General features: G+C 40.0%; 1 protein-coding gene across 1 annotated transcript in view; it reads right to left on the bottom strand.

The window, feature by feature from the left end:
- Positions 1-13398, bottom strand: part of FAM149A (family with sequence similarity 149 member A) — a 383311-nt gene that overhangs the window by 284128 nt on the left and 85785 nt on the right. The window contains exon 2 of the mRNA XM_053703894.1: positions 5044-5154. Within this exon, the coding sequence (XP_053559869.1) occupies positions 5044-5154 (111 nt within the window). The remainder of the gene's footprint in view (positions 1-5043; positions 5155-13398) is intronic.

Below are 13398 nucleotides of genomic sequence, written 5' to 3'. Positions count from 1 at the left end.
TGGCTGATAGAATCCTATCAGCCAATCGGAATTCGAGGGACGCCATCTTGGATGACGTCCCTTAAAGGAACCGTCATTCGTCGTCTAGTCGTCGGAAGAAGAGGATGGATCCGCGCTGGAGGTCTTCAAGATGGAGCCGGTCGTCATCGGATGGAAGAAGATAGAAGATGCCGCTTGGAGAAGATGTTTGCCGGTCCGGATGTCCTCTTCTTGCCGGATAGGAGGAAGACTTTGGACCCTCTTCTGGACTTCTTCAGTGGATGTCTAGCCCACGCTTGGGTTGGATGAAGATCTTGGAGCCAGGACGGATCGGTGAACCTGGCATGGTGAAGACAAGGTAGGAAGATCATCAGGGGGGTAGTGTTAGGTTTATTTAAGGGGGGTTTGGGTTAGATTAGGGGTATGTGGGTGGTGGGTTGTAATGTTGGGGGGGGGTATTGTATGTTTTTTTTTACAGGCAAAAGAGCTGAAATTCTTGGGGCATGCCCCGCAAAGGGCCCTGTTCAGGGCTGGTAAGGTAAAAGAGCTTGTAATATTTGTATTTTAGAATAGGGTAGGGAATTTTTTATTTTGGGGGGCTTTGTTATTTTATTAGGGGGCTTAGAGTAGGTGTAATTAGTTTAAAATTGTTGTAATATTTTTATTATGTTTGTAAATATTTTATTATTTTCTGTAACTTAGTTCTTTTTTATTTTTTGTACTTTAGATAGTTTATTTAATTTTATTTATTTGTAGCAATTGTGTTTAATTAATTTATTGATAGTGTAGTGTTAGGTTAATTGTAGGTAATTGTAGGTAGTTTATTAAATTATTTTATTGATAGGGTAGTGTTAGGTTTAATTATATCTTAGGTTATGATTTATTTTACAGGTAAATTTGTTATTATTTTAACTAGGTAACTATTAAATAGTTCTTAACTATTTAATAGCTATTGTACCTGGTTAAAATAATTACAAAGTTGCCTGTAAAATAAATATTAATCCTAAAATAGCTATAATATAATTATAATTTATATTGTAGCTATATTAGGATTTATTTTACAGGTAAGTATTTAGCTTTAAATAGGAATCATTTATTTAATAAGAGTTAATTTATTTCGTTAGATAAAAATTATATTTAACTTAGGGGGGTGTTAGTGTTAGGGTTAGACTTAGCTTTAGGGTTTAATCCATTTATTAGAATAGCGGTGAGCTCCGGTCGGCAGATTAGGGGTTAATAAGTGTAGGTAGGTGTCGGCGACGTTGTGGGGGGCAGATTAGGGGTTAATAAATATAACATAGGGGTCGGCGATGTTAGGGGTAGCAGATTAGGGGTACATAGGGATAACGTAGGTGGCGGCGATTTGCGGTCGGAAGATTAGGGGTTAATTATTTTAAGTAGCTTGCGGCGACGTTGTGGGGGGCAAGTTAGGGGTTAATAGATATAATACAGGGGTCGGCGGTGTTAGGGGCAGCAGATTAGGGGTACATAAGTATAACGTAGGTGGCGGTCGGCAGATTAGGGGTTAAAAATTTTAATCGAGTGGCGGCGATGTGGGGGGAGCTCGGTTTAGGGGTACATAGGTAGTTTATGGGTGTTAGTGTACTTTAGGGTACAGTAGTTAAGAGCTTTATAAACCGGCGTTAGCCAGAAAGCTCTTAACTCCTGCTATTTTCAGGCGGCTGGAATCTTGTCGTTAGAGCTCTAACGCTCACTGCAGAAACGACTCTAAATACCGGCGTTAGGAAGATCCCATTGAAAAGATAGGCTACGCAAATGGCGTAGGGGGATCTGCGGTATGGAAAAGTCGCGGCTGTAAAGTGAGCGTTAGACCCTTTAATCACTGACTCCAAATACCAGCGGGCGCCCAAAACCAGCGTTAGGAGCCTCTAACGCTGGTTTTGACGGCTACCGCCGAACTCTAAATCTAGGCCTAAGAGTGCTCTGGTATATCCATTTTTTTTCTTTGTGTTTTCTACAGATTCTTCTTCTAATGCTGCCTTTGATAAAACAGTACACTCCGGTACCATTTAAAAATAACAAACTTTTGATTGAAGTTAAGAAACTAACTATAATACACCACTCTCCTCTTACTACGTCCATCTTTGTTGAGAGTTGCAAGAGAATGACTGGGTATGGCAGTTAGGGGAGGAGCTATATAGCAGCTCTGCTGTGGGTGATCCTCTTGCAACTTCCTGTTGGGAAGGAGAATATCCCACAAGTAATGGATGATCCGTGGACTGGATACACTTAACAAGAGAAATAAACTTAAATGGACATGAAACCCAAATTTTTTCTTTCATGGTTCAGAAAGAGCATGCAATTTTAAACATAATTCCACTTGACTTCTATTATCTAATATGCTTAAAGGGACAGTCTACACCAGAATTTGTATTGTTTAAAAAGATAGATAATTACTTTATTACCCATTCCCTAGTTTTGCATAACCAACACAGTTATATAAATACCCTTTTACCTCTGTGATTACCTTGTATCTAAGCTTCTGCAAACTGCCCCCTTATTTCAGTTCTTTTGACAGACATCCATTTTAGCCAATCAGAGCTGGCTCACTGGAACTCCACGTGTGTGAGCACAGTGTTATCTATATGACACACATGAACTAACACCCTCTAGTGGTGAAAAACTGTCAAATGCCCTGAGAAAAGAGGCGGCCTTAAAGTGCTTAGAAATTAGCATATGAACCTCCTAGGTTTAGCTTTCAACTAAGAATACTAAGCGAACAAAGCAAAATTGGTGATAAAAGTAAATTGGAAAATTGTTTAAAATTACATTCTCTAACTGAATCATAAAAGTTTATTTTGGACTAGACTGTCCCTTTAATTCTTTAGGTATAATTTTGTGAAGAGAAAGCAATGCACATGGGTGACCCAATAACACGAGGCATCTATGTGCAGCAACTACTGAGCCTATTTAGATATGCTTTCCAACAAAGTATATCAAGAGAATGAAGAAAATTAGATAATAGAAGTAAATTGGAAAGTTGTTAAAAATTGCAGCTCTTGCTAAATAATGAAAGACAAAATCTGGGTTTCATGTTCCCTTAACAAAAGAAAACATGTTTTTGGGGAAGTTTCAGTTAAAAACTTGTTCGCAGTTGAAACCTTTTAAATGCCAAATCAATTTGGGATTGTTATAACTCGAAAAACACACTGCCCATATCAGCCAAAACCAAAACCTTGATATCCGAAAGACTGTGATCGAGTTGCTTTACCAATATACTCTATTTGTATTAACTAAAATATATTTAATTATCAGACATATTAAATGATGAAGAACAACTTTCCTGCTCTCTGACTATTTTTAAAACACGTAGGATAGAGGATGCAGATCCAACATAATAAAATATGCATAGGGAAACCATGGTGATAAAAATTCTACTGCTTACAGTCCCTATAAACACCTTGACTAATGATTATTTTATGGTGGGGGAATACGAGTTAATATCCGATATAAAGAGTAACAACTGTTATTAATACTGTTCATTTAATTAAAAAAAGAGAGCTCAATGTATCAAATAAAGAGTTTGAAGCCCTTCTACAGGTCAGATGGTCATAATGCAAATGCAGATCATGTGGCAAGATAGTATGAACCAATGCAGGTTCTTGATGACTATTTAACACCGGATGAAATTAATCTGGAGTTACAAAACAACAATTCACTCCTTTACATTGGTTTAAATATTTTATTAACCCCATATTATAACCAAGAAGCCAGTTATATTTATACATAGACTCTTCATGTGAGCTTCAAAATAAAATAGGCAACAGCATATTTGAATAGTTCTCTTTCATTTGCATGTTAGAAATAAAAGCGAGCCAGTAAAAAATCCAAGAGTAGAACTCTGTGTGACTCGTCTACTGGATTGAAAAAGACCCCAGGGGGTAGAATTAGAATTTTTCTAATTAAGGAGATGTACAGCACATAGCTCTTGTGCCAGGGGGATGGGATAGGTTTATGATTAAAGCCACACTTTAATTAAAACAGGACATATCAAAAGGTATGCACATTAGTGAAATGGAAGTTAGGGGACCAGATTTAACAGTGATGAACTAAATTAACCATAAAATAAGGAGGACGGGGACTACCAGTTTAATATTCTTTATCTAGTGGACCAAATCCAAGTTCACTTTCTAATCCAATGAATGTAGAGCAAGATGACAAATGGCAAAATATTATCACTGGATTTTGCAAGCCCTGCTTTAATAGCAATTGTGAGGTTCAATGGAAACAACTCTATAAAGGGATTAGATATTTTTATCAGCATTAACAAGAAAAACTTCTATTTCAGAAAATACCATTTGAGACTATGGGGCCCATTTATCAAGCTCCGAATGGAGCTTGTGAGCCCGTGTTTCTGGCGAGTCTTCAGACTCGCCATAAACACCAGTTATGAAGCAGCGGTCACAAAGACCGCTGCTCCATAACCCTGTCCACCTGCTCTGATGAGGCGGACAGGAATCGCCGGAATTCAAACCGATCGAGTACAATCAGGTTGATTGACACCCCCCTGCTGGTGCAATGCTGAATACGGAGAGCGTATTGCTCTCCGCATTCAGCGAGGTCTTGCGGACCTGATCCGCACTGTCGGATCAGGTCCGCAAGACCTTTGATAAATAGGCCCCTAAATGTAAATTGGGATTTTTAGTTTGCATTATGATGTACTTTTTTTTTTAAGTGTATTTTGTAGTTTTATATTATTCAGCTCTGTTAATAAATGAGTACAATTTAGCTTCTTATAAACTAGTAGTACAGTTAGATAGAGCTGAATAAAACACGATGCAATTCTAACAGATATAATAATGTTATTGCTGAATAATCTTATATTAATTACAAAATAATTACAAAATAACTATTGAATGTGCTTTGATATTTCTGTTTCCACAAAGCCTTTTAGATGCTACCTGTGTGATTTCAAGATCACTTTAAAAAGAAACTAAAGAAGCCATAGGTCTATGCAAATCTATGTAATCACTTAGCAAAACAGTGTGTCAATACTCTGCATTCACAGGTATAATAGAATGTTCACAAACAATACACACATACCATCTGTAGTTGTAAATGGCCTCTTTCACAGGTCCTGTAAAATGCTCTGGAAGAGCGGTACCTTCATTTCCAGAATGACAAGAATTAGTGTTTCCAAGGGATAAACCTTTCCTAAAAGACAATAAAATACAAAACAATGTTAGGCACAGCATCTGCACAAACCCTGAGGAAACCATTGTAAAAAAAACCATGGCATAGCATTAAATCCACATACGGTTTTTATTTATGGAAATAATTTAACAAGTTATGGAAGGAAATTTTAAATATATCTAAAAGAAGATTATTTTTTTTCAGGATGTGTAATTTTTATAAATATATATACAGGTGGCCCTCGGTTTACACCGATTCAATTTGCGCCGATTCAGAATAACAACCTTTTTTTTCAGTCATGGGACTGCTATTGAAATGCATTGGAAAGCAGTGCACTAATTAAAATAGCCAGTAGGTGGAGCTGTCCGCTTGCGTTTCTGCAAAGTTAAGCAAGTTTAACAGCCTGAAATTGATCTGTGTACACAGATCAGACCAGACCTATCGAGCAAGATCTAGCAGCCACTTCCCTATTATCTTCCTGTCCAGCTGCTTGAGGTGAGGGTGCCTAACTGCTTATTAATCACTGCAGATTTAAATGCATAGAATGCATAGAATAGGTGCAGACCCAATATTATCTAACATGCTAACAATGCAGAGAACTTTTTGCAGAAAAATGCAAGTAAAAAAAGTTTTTGTTCATTAAACTTAGTTTGATGATGATACAATCTGTTGTGTAATTATTTTATTAGGTGATGTTTAGCAAATGTTTTTGTTCATTAAACTTAGTTTGATGATGATACAATCTATATTATTAGGTTTATAATGCTGTTTAGCATTTAAAGTCTTCATTTCAAACCTTTAAAAATAATGTATTAGGTGTTACTTATGACAATTTTGAGAGGGGCCTGGAAACTAACTCCCTCACTTCCCATTGACTTACATTATAAACTGGGTTTTAATTTACAACGGTTTCGATTTACAACCATTCCTCCTGGAACCTAACTCCAGCGTAAACTGAGGGCTACCTGTATACATATATATATATATATATATATATATATATATATATATATATATACACACACACACATACTGTACATACACACATATACACGTTACACATATACACACACACATATATATATATATAACAAAATTTATGCTTACCTGATAAATTTCTTTCTTTTGCGATGTACAGAGTCCACGGATTCATCCTTACTTGTGGGATATTATCCTTCCTTACAGGAAGTGGCAAAGAGAGCACCCACAGCAGAGCTGTCTATATAGCTCCCCCTTAACTCCACCCCCAGTCATTTGACCGAAGGCTTAGGAAGAAAAAGGAGAAACTATAAGGTGCAGAGGTGACTGAAGTTTTCAATAAAAAATACTATCTGTCTTGAATAGACAGGGCGGGCCATGGACTCGGTACATCGCAAAAGAAAGAAATTTATCAGGTAAGCATAAATTTTGTTTTCTTTTGCAAGATGTACCGAGTCCACGGATTCATCCTTACTTGTGGGATACCAATACCAAAGCTTTAGGACATGGATGAAGGGAGCGACAAGACAGGAACCTATACGGAAGGCACCACTGCTTGCAGAACCTTTCTCCCAAAAATAGCCTCCGAAGAAGCAAAAGTATCAAATTTGTAAAATTTGGAAAAGGTATGAAGCGAAGACCAAGTCGCAGCCTTACAAATTTGTTCAACAGAAGCATAATTTTTAAAAGCCCATGTGGAAGCCACCGCTCTAGTAGAGTGAGCTGTAATCCTGTCGGGAGGCTGCTGGCCAGCAGTCTCATATGCTAAACGGATGATGCTTTTCAGCCAAAAGGAAAGAGAGGTATACGTAGCCTTTTGACCTCTACGCTTTCCAGAATAGACAACAAACAAAGAAGATGTTTGACGGAAATCTTTGGTTGCTTGCAAATAAAACTTCAAAGCGCGAACCACGTCCAAGTTGTGCAACAGACGTTCCTTCTTAGAAGAAGGATTAGGACACAGAGAAGGAACAACAATTTCCTGATTGATATTCCTGTTGGTAACAACCTTAGGAAAGAATCCAGGTTTGGTACGCAAAACCACCTTATCAGCATGGAAAACCAGATAAGGCGAGTCGCATTGTAATGCAGATAGTTCAGAAACTCTTCGAGCTGAAGAGATAGCCACTAGAAACAGTACTTTCCAAGATAGATGCTTAATATCTATGGAATGCATGGGTTCAAACGGAACCCCTTGAAGAACTTTAAGAACTAAATTCAAACTCCATGGCGGAGCAACAGGTTTAAATACAAGCTTGATTCTAACTAAAGCCTGACAGAACGCCTGAACATCTGGGACATCTGCCAGACGCTTGTGCAATAGAAAAGACAAAGCAGATATCTGTCCCTTTAAGGAACTAGCTGACAATCCCTTCTCCAATCCTTCTTGGAGAAAGGCCAAAATCCTAGGAATCCTGATCTTACTCCATGAGTAACCTTTGGATTCGCACCAATAAAGATATTTACACCATATCTTATGATAGATTTTCCTGGTGACAGGCTTTCGAGCCTGAATCAAGGTATCTATGACCGACTCAGAGAAACCCCGCTTTGATAAAATCAAGCGTTCAATCTCCAAGCAGTCAGCTGCAGAGAAATTAGATTTGGATGCTTGAACGGACCTTGAATCAGAAGGTCCTGTCTCAGTGGCAGAGTCCATGGTGGCTGAGATGACATGTCCACCAGGTCTGCATACCAGGTCCTGCGTGGCCACGCAGGTGCTATCAAAATCACCACAGCTCTCTCCTGCTTGATTCTGGCAATCAGACGCGGAAAAAGAGGGAATGGTGGAAAAACATAAGCCAGGTTGAACGACCAGGGTACTGCTAGAGCATCTATCAGTACTGCCTGAGGATCCCTTGACCTGGACCAGTAACAAGGAAGTTTGGCGTTCTGACGAGACGCCATCAGATCCAATTCTGGTGTGCCCCATAGCTGAACCAGTTGAGCAAACACCTCCGGATGGAGTTCCCACTCCCCCGGGTGAAAAGTCTGACGACTTAGAAAATCTGCCTCCCAGTTCTCTACCCCTGGGATATAGATTGCTGATAGATGGCAAGAGTGAGTCTTTGCCCATCGAATAATTCTGGAAACTTCTATCATCGCCAGGGAACTCTTTGTTCCCCCCTGATGATTGATATAAGCCACAGTCGTGATGTTGTCCGACTGAAATCTGATGAATCTGGCCGAAGCCAGCTGAGGCCACGCCTGAAGAGCATTGAATATCGCTCTTAGTTCTAGAATATTTATTGGTAGGAGGGCCTCCTCCTGAGTCTACAAACCCTGTGCTTTCAGGGAATTCCAGACTGCACCCCAGCCCAGTAGGCTGGCGTCTGTCATCACTATAACCCACACTGGCCTGCGGAAACACATTCCCTGGGACAGGTGATCCTGTGACAACCACCAAAGAAGAGAATCTCTGGTCTCCTGATCCAGATTTATCTGAGGAGATAAATCTACATAATCCCCATTCCACTGTCTGAGCATGCATAGTTGCAGTGGTCTGAGATGTAAGCGAGCAAACGGAACTATGTCCATTGCCGCTACCATTAGTCCGATTACCTCCATACACTGCGCCACTGACGGCTGAGGAATGGAATGAAGAGCTCGGCAGGTGGTTAAAATTTTTGATTTCCTGACCTCCGTCAGAAATATTTTCATGTCCACTGAGTCTATCAGAGTTCCTAGGAATGAAACTCTTGTGAGGGAGGAAAGAGAACTCTTTTTTACGTTCACCTTCCACCCATGAGATCTTAGAAAGGCCAACACAATGTCTGTGTGAGATTTGGCCAGTTGGAAAGTCGACGCTTGAATCTAGATAAGGCGCCACTGCTATGCCCCTCGGTCTTAGGACCGCCAGAAGGGACCCTAGCACCTTTGTGAAAATTCTGGGAGCCGTGGCCAACCCGAAGGGAAGAGCCACAAATTGGTAATGCCTGTCCAGAAAGGCGAACCTGAGGAACTGGTGATGATCTCTGTGAATAGGAATGTGTAGATACGCATCCTGTAAGTCCATGGTGGTCATATATTGACCCTCCTGGATCATTGGTAAAATAGTCCGAATGGTCTCCATCTTGAAGGATGGGACTCTGAGGAATTGGTTTAGGATCTTGAGATCTAAGATTGGTCTGAAGCTTCCCTCCTTTTTGGGAACCACAAACAGAGTAAAACCCTTGCCCTTGTTCTGCTTTCAGAAAAGGGCGGATCACTACCATGGTATGTAGGTCTTCTACACAGCCTAAGAACGCCTCTCTCTTTGTCTGGTTTGCAGACAACTGAGAAAGATGAAATCTCCCCCTTGGAGGAGAATCCTTGAAATCTAGAAGGTTACCCAGGGTTACGATTTCTAAAGCCCAGGAGTTCTGAACATCTCTTGCTCACGCCTGAGCAAAGAGAGAAAGTCTGCCCCCTAATAAATCCGCTCCCGGATCGGGGGATACCCCTTCATGCTGTCTTGGTGGCAGCAGCAGGCTTCTTGGCCTGTTTACCTTTATTCCAAGCCTGGTTAGGTCTCCAGACTGACTTGGATTGAGCAAAGTTCCCTTCTTGCCTTGTAGCAGTCGAAGAGGAAGCGGGACCACCTTTGAAGTTTTGAAAGGAACAAAAATTATTTGGTTTGGTCCTCATCTTAGTTGACTTATCCTGAGGGAGAGCATGACCTTTCCCTCCAGTGATATCTGAAATGATCTCTTTCAGTTCAAGTCCGAATAGGGTCTTTCCCTTGAAAGAGATGGTCAAAAGCTTAGATTTTGATGACACATCAGCCGACCAGGCTCTGCGCTAAAATGGCAAAACCTGAATTCTTTGCCGCTAATTTAGCCAGTTGAAAAGTGGCATCTGTAATGAAAGAATTAGCTAGCTTAAGAGCCCTAATTCTATCCAGAATATCATCTAATGGGGTGTCCACCTGAAGAGCCTCTTCCAGAGCCTCAAACCAAAAGGCAGCTGCAGTGGTTACAGGAACAATGCACGCTATAGGTTGGAGAAGAAAACCCTAATGAACAAAAATTTTCTTTAGGAGACCCTCTAATTTTTTATCCATAGGATCTTTGAAAGTACAATTGTCCTCAATAGGTATAGTTGTACGCTTAGCTAGAGTAGAAACAGCTTCCTCCACCTTAGGGACCGTCTGTCACGAGTCCCGCATGGTGTCTGATATGGGAAACATTTTCTTAAAAGTAGGAGGGGGAGCGAACGGAATACCTGGTCTATCCCACTCCTTAGTAACAATGGCCGAAATCCTCTTAGGGACCGGAAAAACATCAGTGTAGACAGGAACCTCTCGATATTTGTCCATTTTACACAATTTCTCTGGAACTGAAATAGGGTCACAATCATCCAGAGTCGCTAAAACCTCCCTGATCAACAAGCGGAGGTGTTCTAGCTTAAATTTAAAGGCCGTCCTATCTGAGTCTGTCTGAGGGAACATCTTTCCTGAATCAGAAATCTCTCCCTCAGACAGCAAATCCCTCACCCCTACTTCAGAACATTGTGAGTGTACATCGGATACGGCTACTAAAGCATCAGAAGGCTCAGCATTTGTTCTTAACCCAGAGCTACTGCGCTTCCCTTGCAACCCAGGCAGTTTAGATAAAACCTCTGTGAGGGTAGAATTCATAACTGTGGCCATATCTTGCAAGGTGAAAGAATTAGACGCACTAGAGGTACTTGGCGTCACTTGTGCGGGCGTTACTGTTTCTGACACTTGGGGAGAACTAGATGGCATAACCTGATTTCCTTCTGTCTGAGAATCGTCCAGCGCCAAACTCTTATAAGTCAAAATATCCTGTTTGCAATTTATAGACATATCAGTACATGTGGGACACATTCTAAGAGGGGGTTCCACAATGGCTTCTAAACATATTGAACAAGGAGTTTCCTCAATGTCAGACATGTTGAACAGGGTAGTAATGAGACAAGCAAGCTTGGAAAACACTTTATTCAGTGAAAAAACAACAATTGTAAAAAAACGGTACTGTGCCTTTAAGAGAAAAAAAGGCATACACAAACTGCAAAACTGCTTAAAAATGCATCAAACTTTTCGAATTTTTTACAGCAGATTCAATAAGTTTTAGTAAGATTGCCCCACAAGCAAATTAACTATCTAACCCTTAAATATGGAAACCGGATTGACGAAGTGCCAAAAACCGGAAAAAAACCCTGTCAGCACCTTGCCACAGCTCCGCTGTGGTGCCTACCTGCCCTTAGGGATTGGAAATGTGGGAATAAAGCTTCGTTTTGGCCCAAAAAGTTCACCAGGACCCTCCGGTGTTGTAGCTTGCAGCTTGTCAAGAGAAAACAACTGCGCTACTGAGGCGCAAAATTAGGCCCCGCCCATCACACTGGATGTTTCTAAGGCCTCTCAAAAACACACAAGCGTTTTAACCAGCCATGTGGGTTCTAAAACCCCAAAAAGTCAAGTGTACCCTCAATAAAGTTCCCTCAAAAACTTATTAACAGCACTCCCAGTACACACAACCGTTTGTTCATATCTTTCAAACTGAGTGTCAACCATAATTTCCATTAGCCCTTAATGCAAGCTTAGTAATGCCTCTTTTTTTATAAGTCTAGGCTTACTGCTTACCCTTACCCTCATGGGGATACTTTCAGCCTTTCTGAAATATCACAGTCTCTCCAGAAAAAATGACTGAACATACCTCATTGCTGTATAGCATGAAACCGTTCCTCACACTGAAGTTTCCTGTACTCCTCAGCCTCTGTGGGAACAGCATTGGATCTTAGTTACAAATGCTAAGATCATCATCCTCCAGGCAGAAATCTTCATCCATCTCCTGCCTGAGAGTAAATAGTACACACCGGTACCATTTTAAAATAACAAACTCTTGCTTGAAGAAAATAAAAACTAACAGTTTATCACCTCTTTCACTTTACCCTTCCTGCTTAGAGCCGGCAAAGAGAATGACTGAGGGGTGGAGTTAAGGGGGAGCTATATAGACAGCTCTGCTGTGGTGCACTCTTTGCCACTTCCTGTAAGGAAGGATAATATCCCACAAGTAAGGATGAATCCGTGGTACATCTTGCAAAAGAAATATATATATATATATATATATATATATATATACACACGCATACATACACACATATACATACTGTACATACACACATATACACGTTACACATATACACACACACACACATATATATATATATATACACACATACATACATATACACACGTTATATATATATATATATATATATATATACATACACACATATACATACTGTACATACACACATATACACGTTAGCACAAAATGTTTTACAATATATATCAAATCTATTAGCATTGAATAAATCTTTATAGCCCTTTAACCCCTTAAATACCAGGAATAAAAAAAAAATCTTGCCCAAAATATCAGAGATTTTTTTATCATTTTTGCTATCACTCCATTTAAACATAAATATTTATTTTTTTATTTACATATCAAAACTATCGGCGAGATTACGAGTTTTTGTCGGTAAGGCTTGCGGGGCTAACAAGCCTTTTTTCCCCACCGCTCCCTTAAGACAACGCTGGTATTACAGGTTTTTTTAAACCTAGCGTTAGCCGCAAAAAGGTGAGCGTAGAGCAGAATTTAGCTCCACATCTTACCTCAATACCAGTGTTGCTTAAGTCAGCGGTGAGCTGGCTGAACGTGCTTGTGCACGATTTCCCCATAGGAAACAATGGGGCTGAGCTGACTGAAAAAAAACCTAACACCTGCAAAAAAGCAGCGTCCAGCTCCTAACGCAGCCCCATTGTTTCCTATGGGGAAATTAATTTTAAGTCTGCACCTAACACCCTAACATGAACCCCGAGCCTAAAGACCCCTAATATTACACTTATTAACCCCTAATCTGCCGTCCCCGCTATCGCTGACACCTACATTATATTATTGACCCGTAATCTGCCACTCCGGACACCGCCACCACCTACATTATCCCTATGAACCCCTAATCTACTGCCCCCAACATCGCCAACACCTACATTATATTTATTAACCCCTAATCTGCCCCCCCAACATCGCCGCAACCTAACTACACTTATTAACCCCTAATCTGCCGTCGCCAACGTCGCTGCTACTATATTAAATGTATTAACCCCTAAACCTAAGTCTAACCCTAACCCTAACACCCCCTAACTTAAATATAATTTAAATTAAACAAAATAAATTTAACATAATTAAATAAATTATTCCAATTTAAAAATAAATACTTACCTATAAAATAAACCATAAGCTAGCTACAAAATAACTAATAGTTACATTGTAGCTATTTTAGGAT

This window comes from Bombina bombina, chromosome 2 (assembly GCF_027579735.1).
Source record: "Bombina bombina isolate aBomBom1 chromosome 2, aBomBom1.pri, whole genome shotgun sequence".
Classification (NCBI taxonomy): domain Eukaryota; kingdom Metazoa; phylum Chordata; class Amphibia; order Anura; family Bombinatoridae; genus Bombina; species Bombina bombina.
Note: the sequence above shows the minus strand (reverse complement) of the source record. Positions and strands in the feature narration are given on the sequence as shown.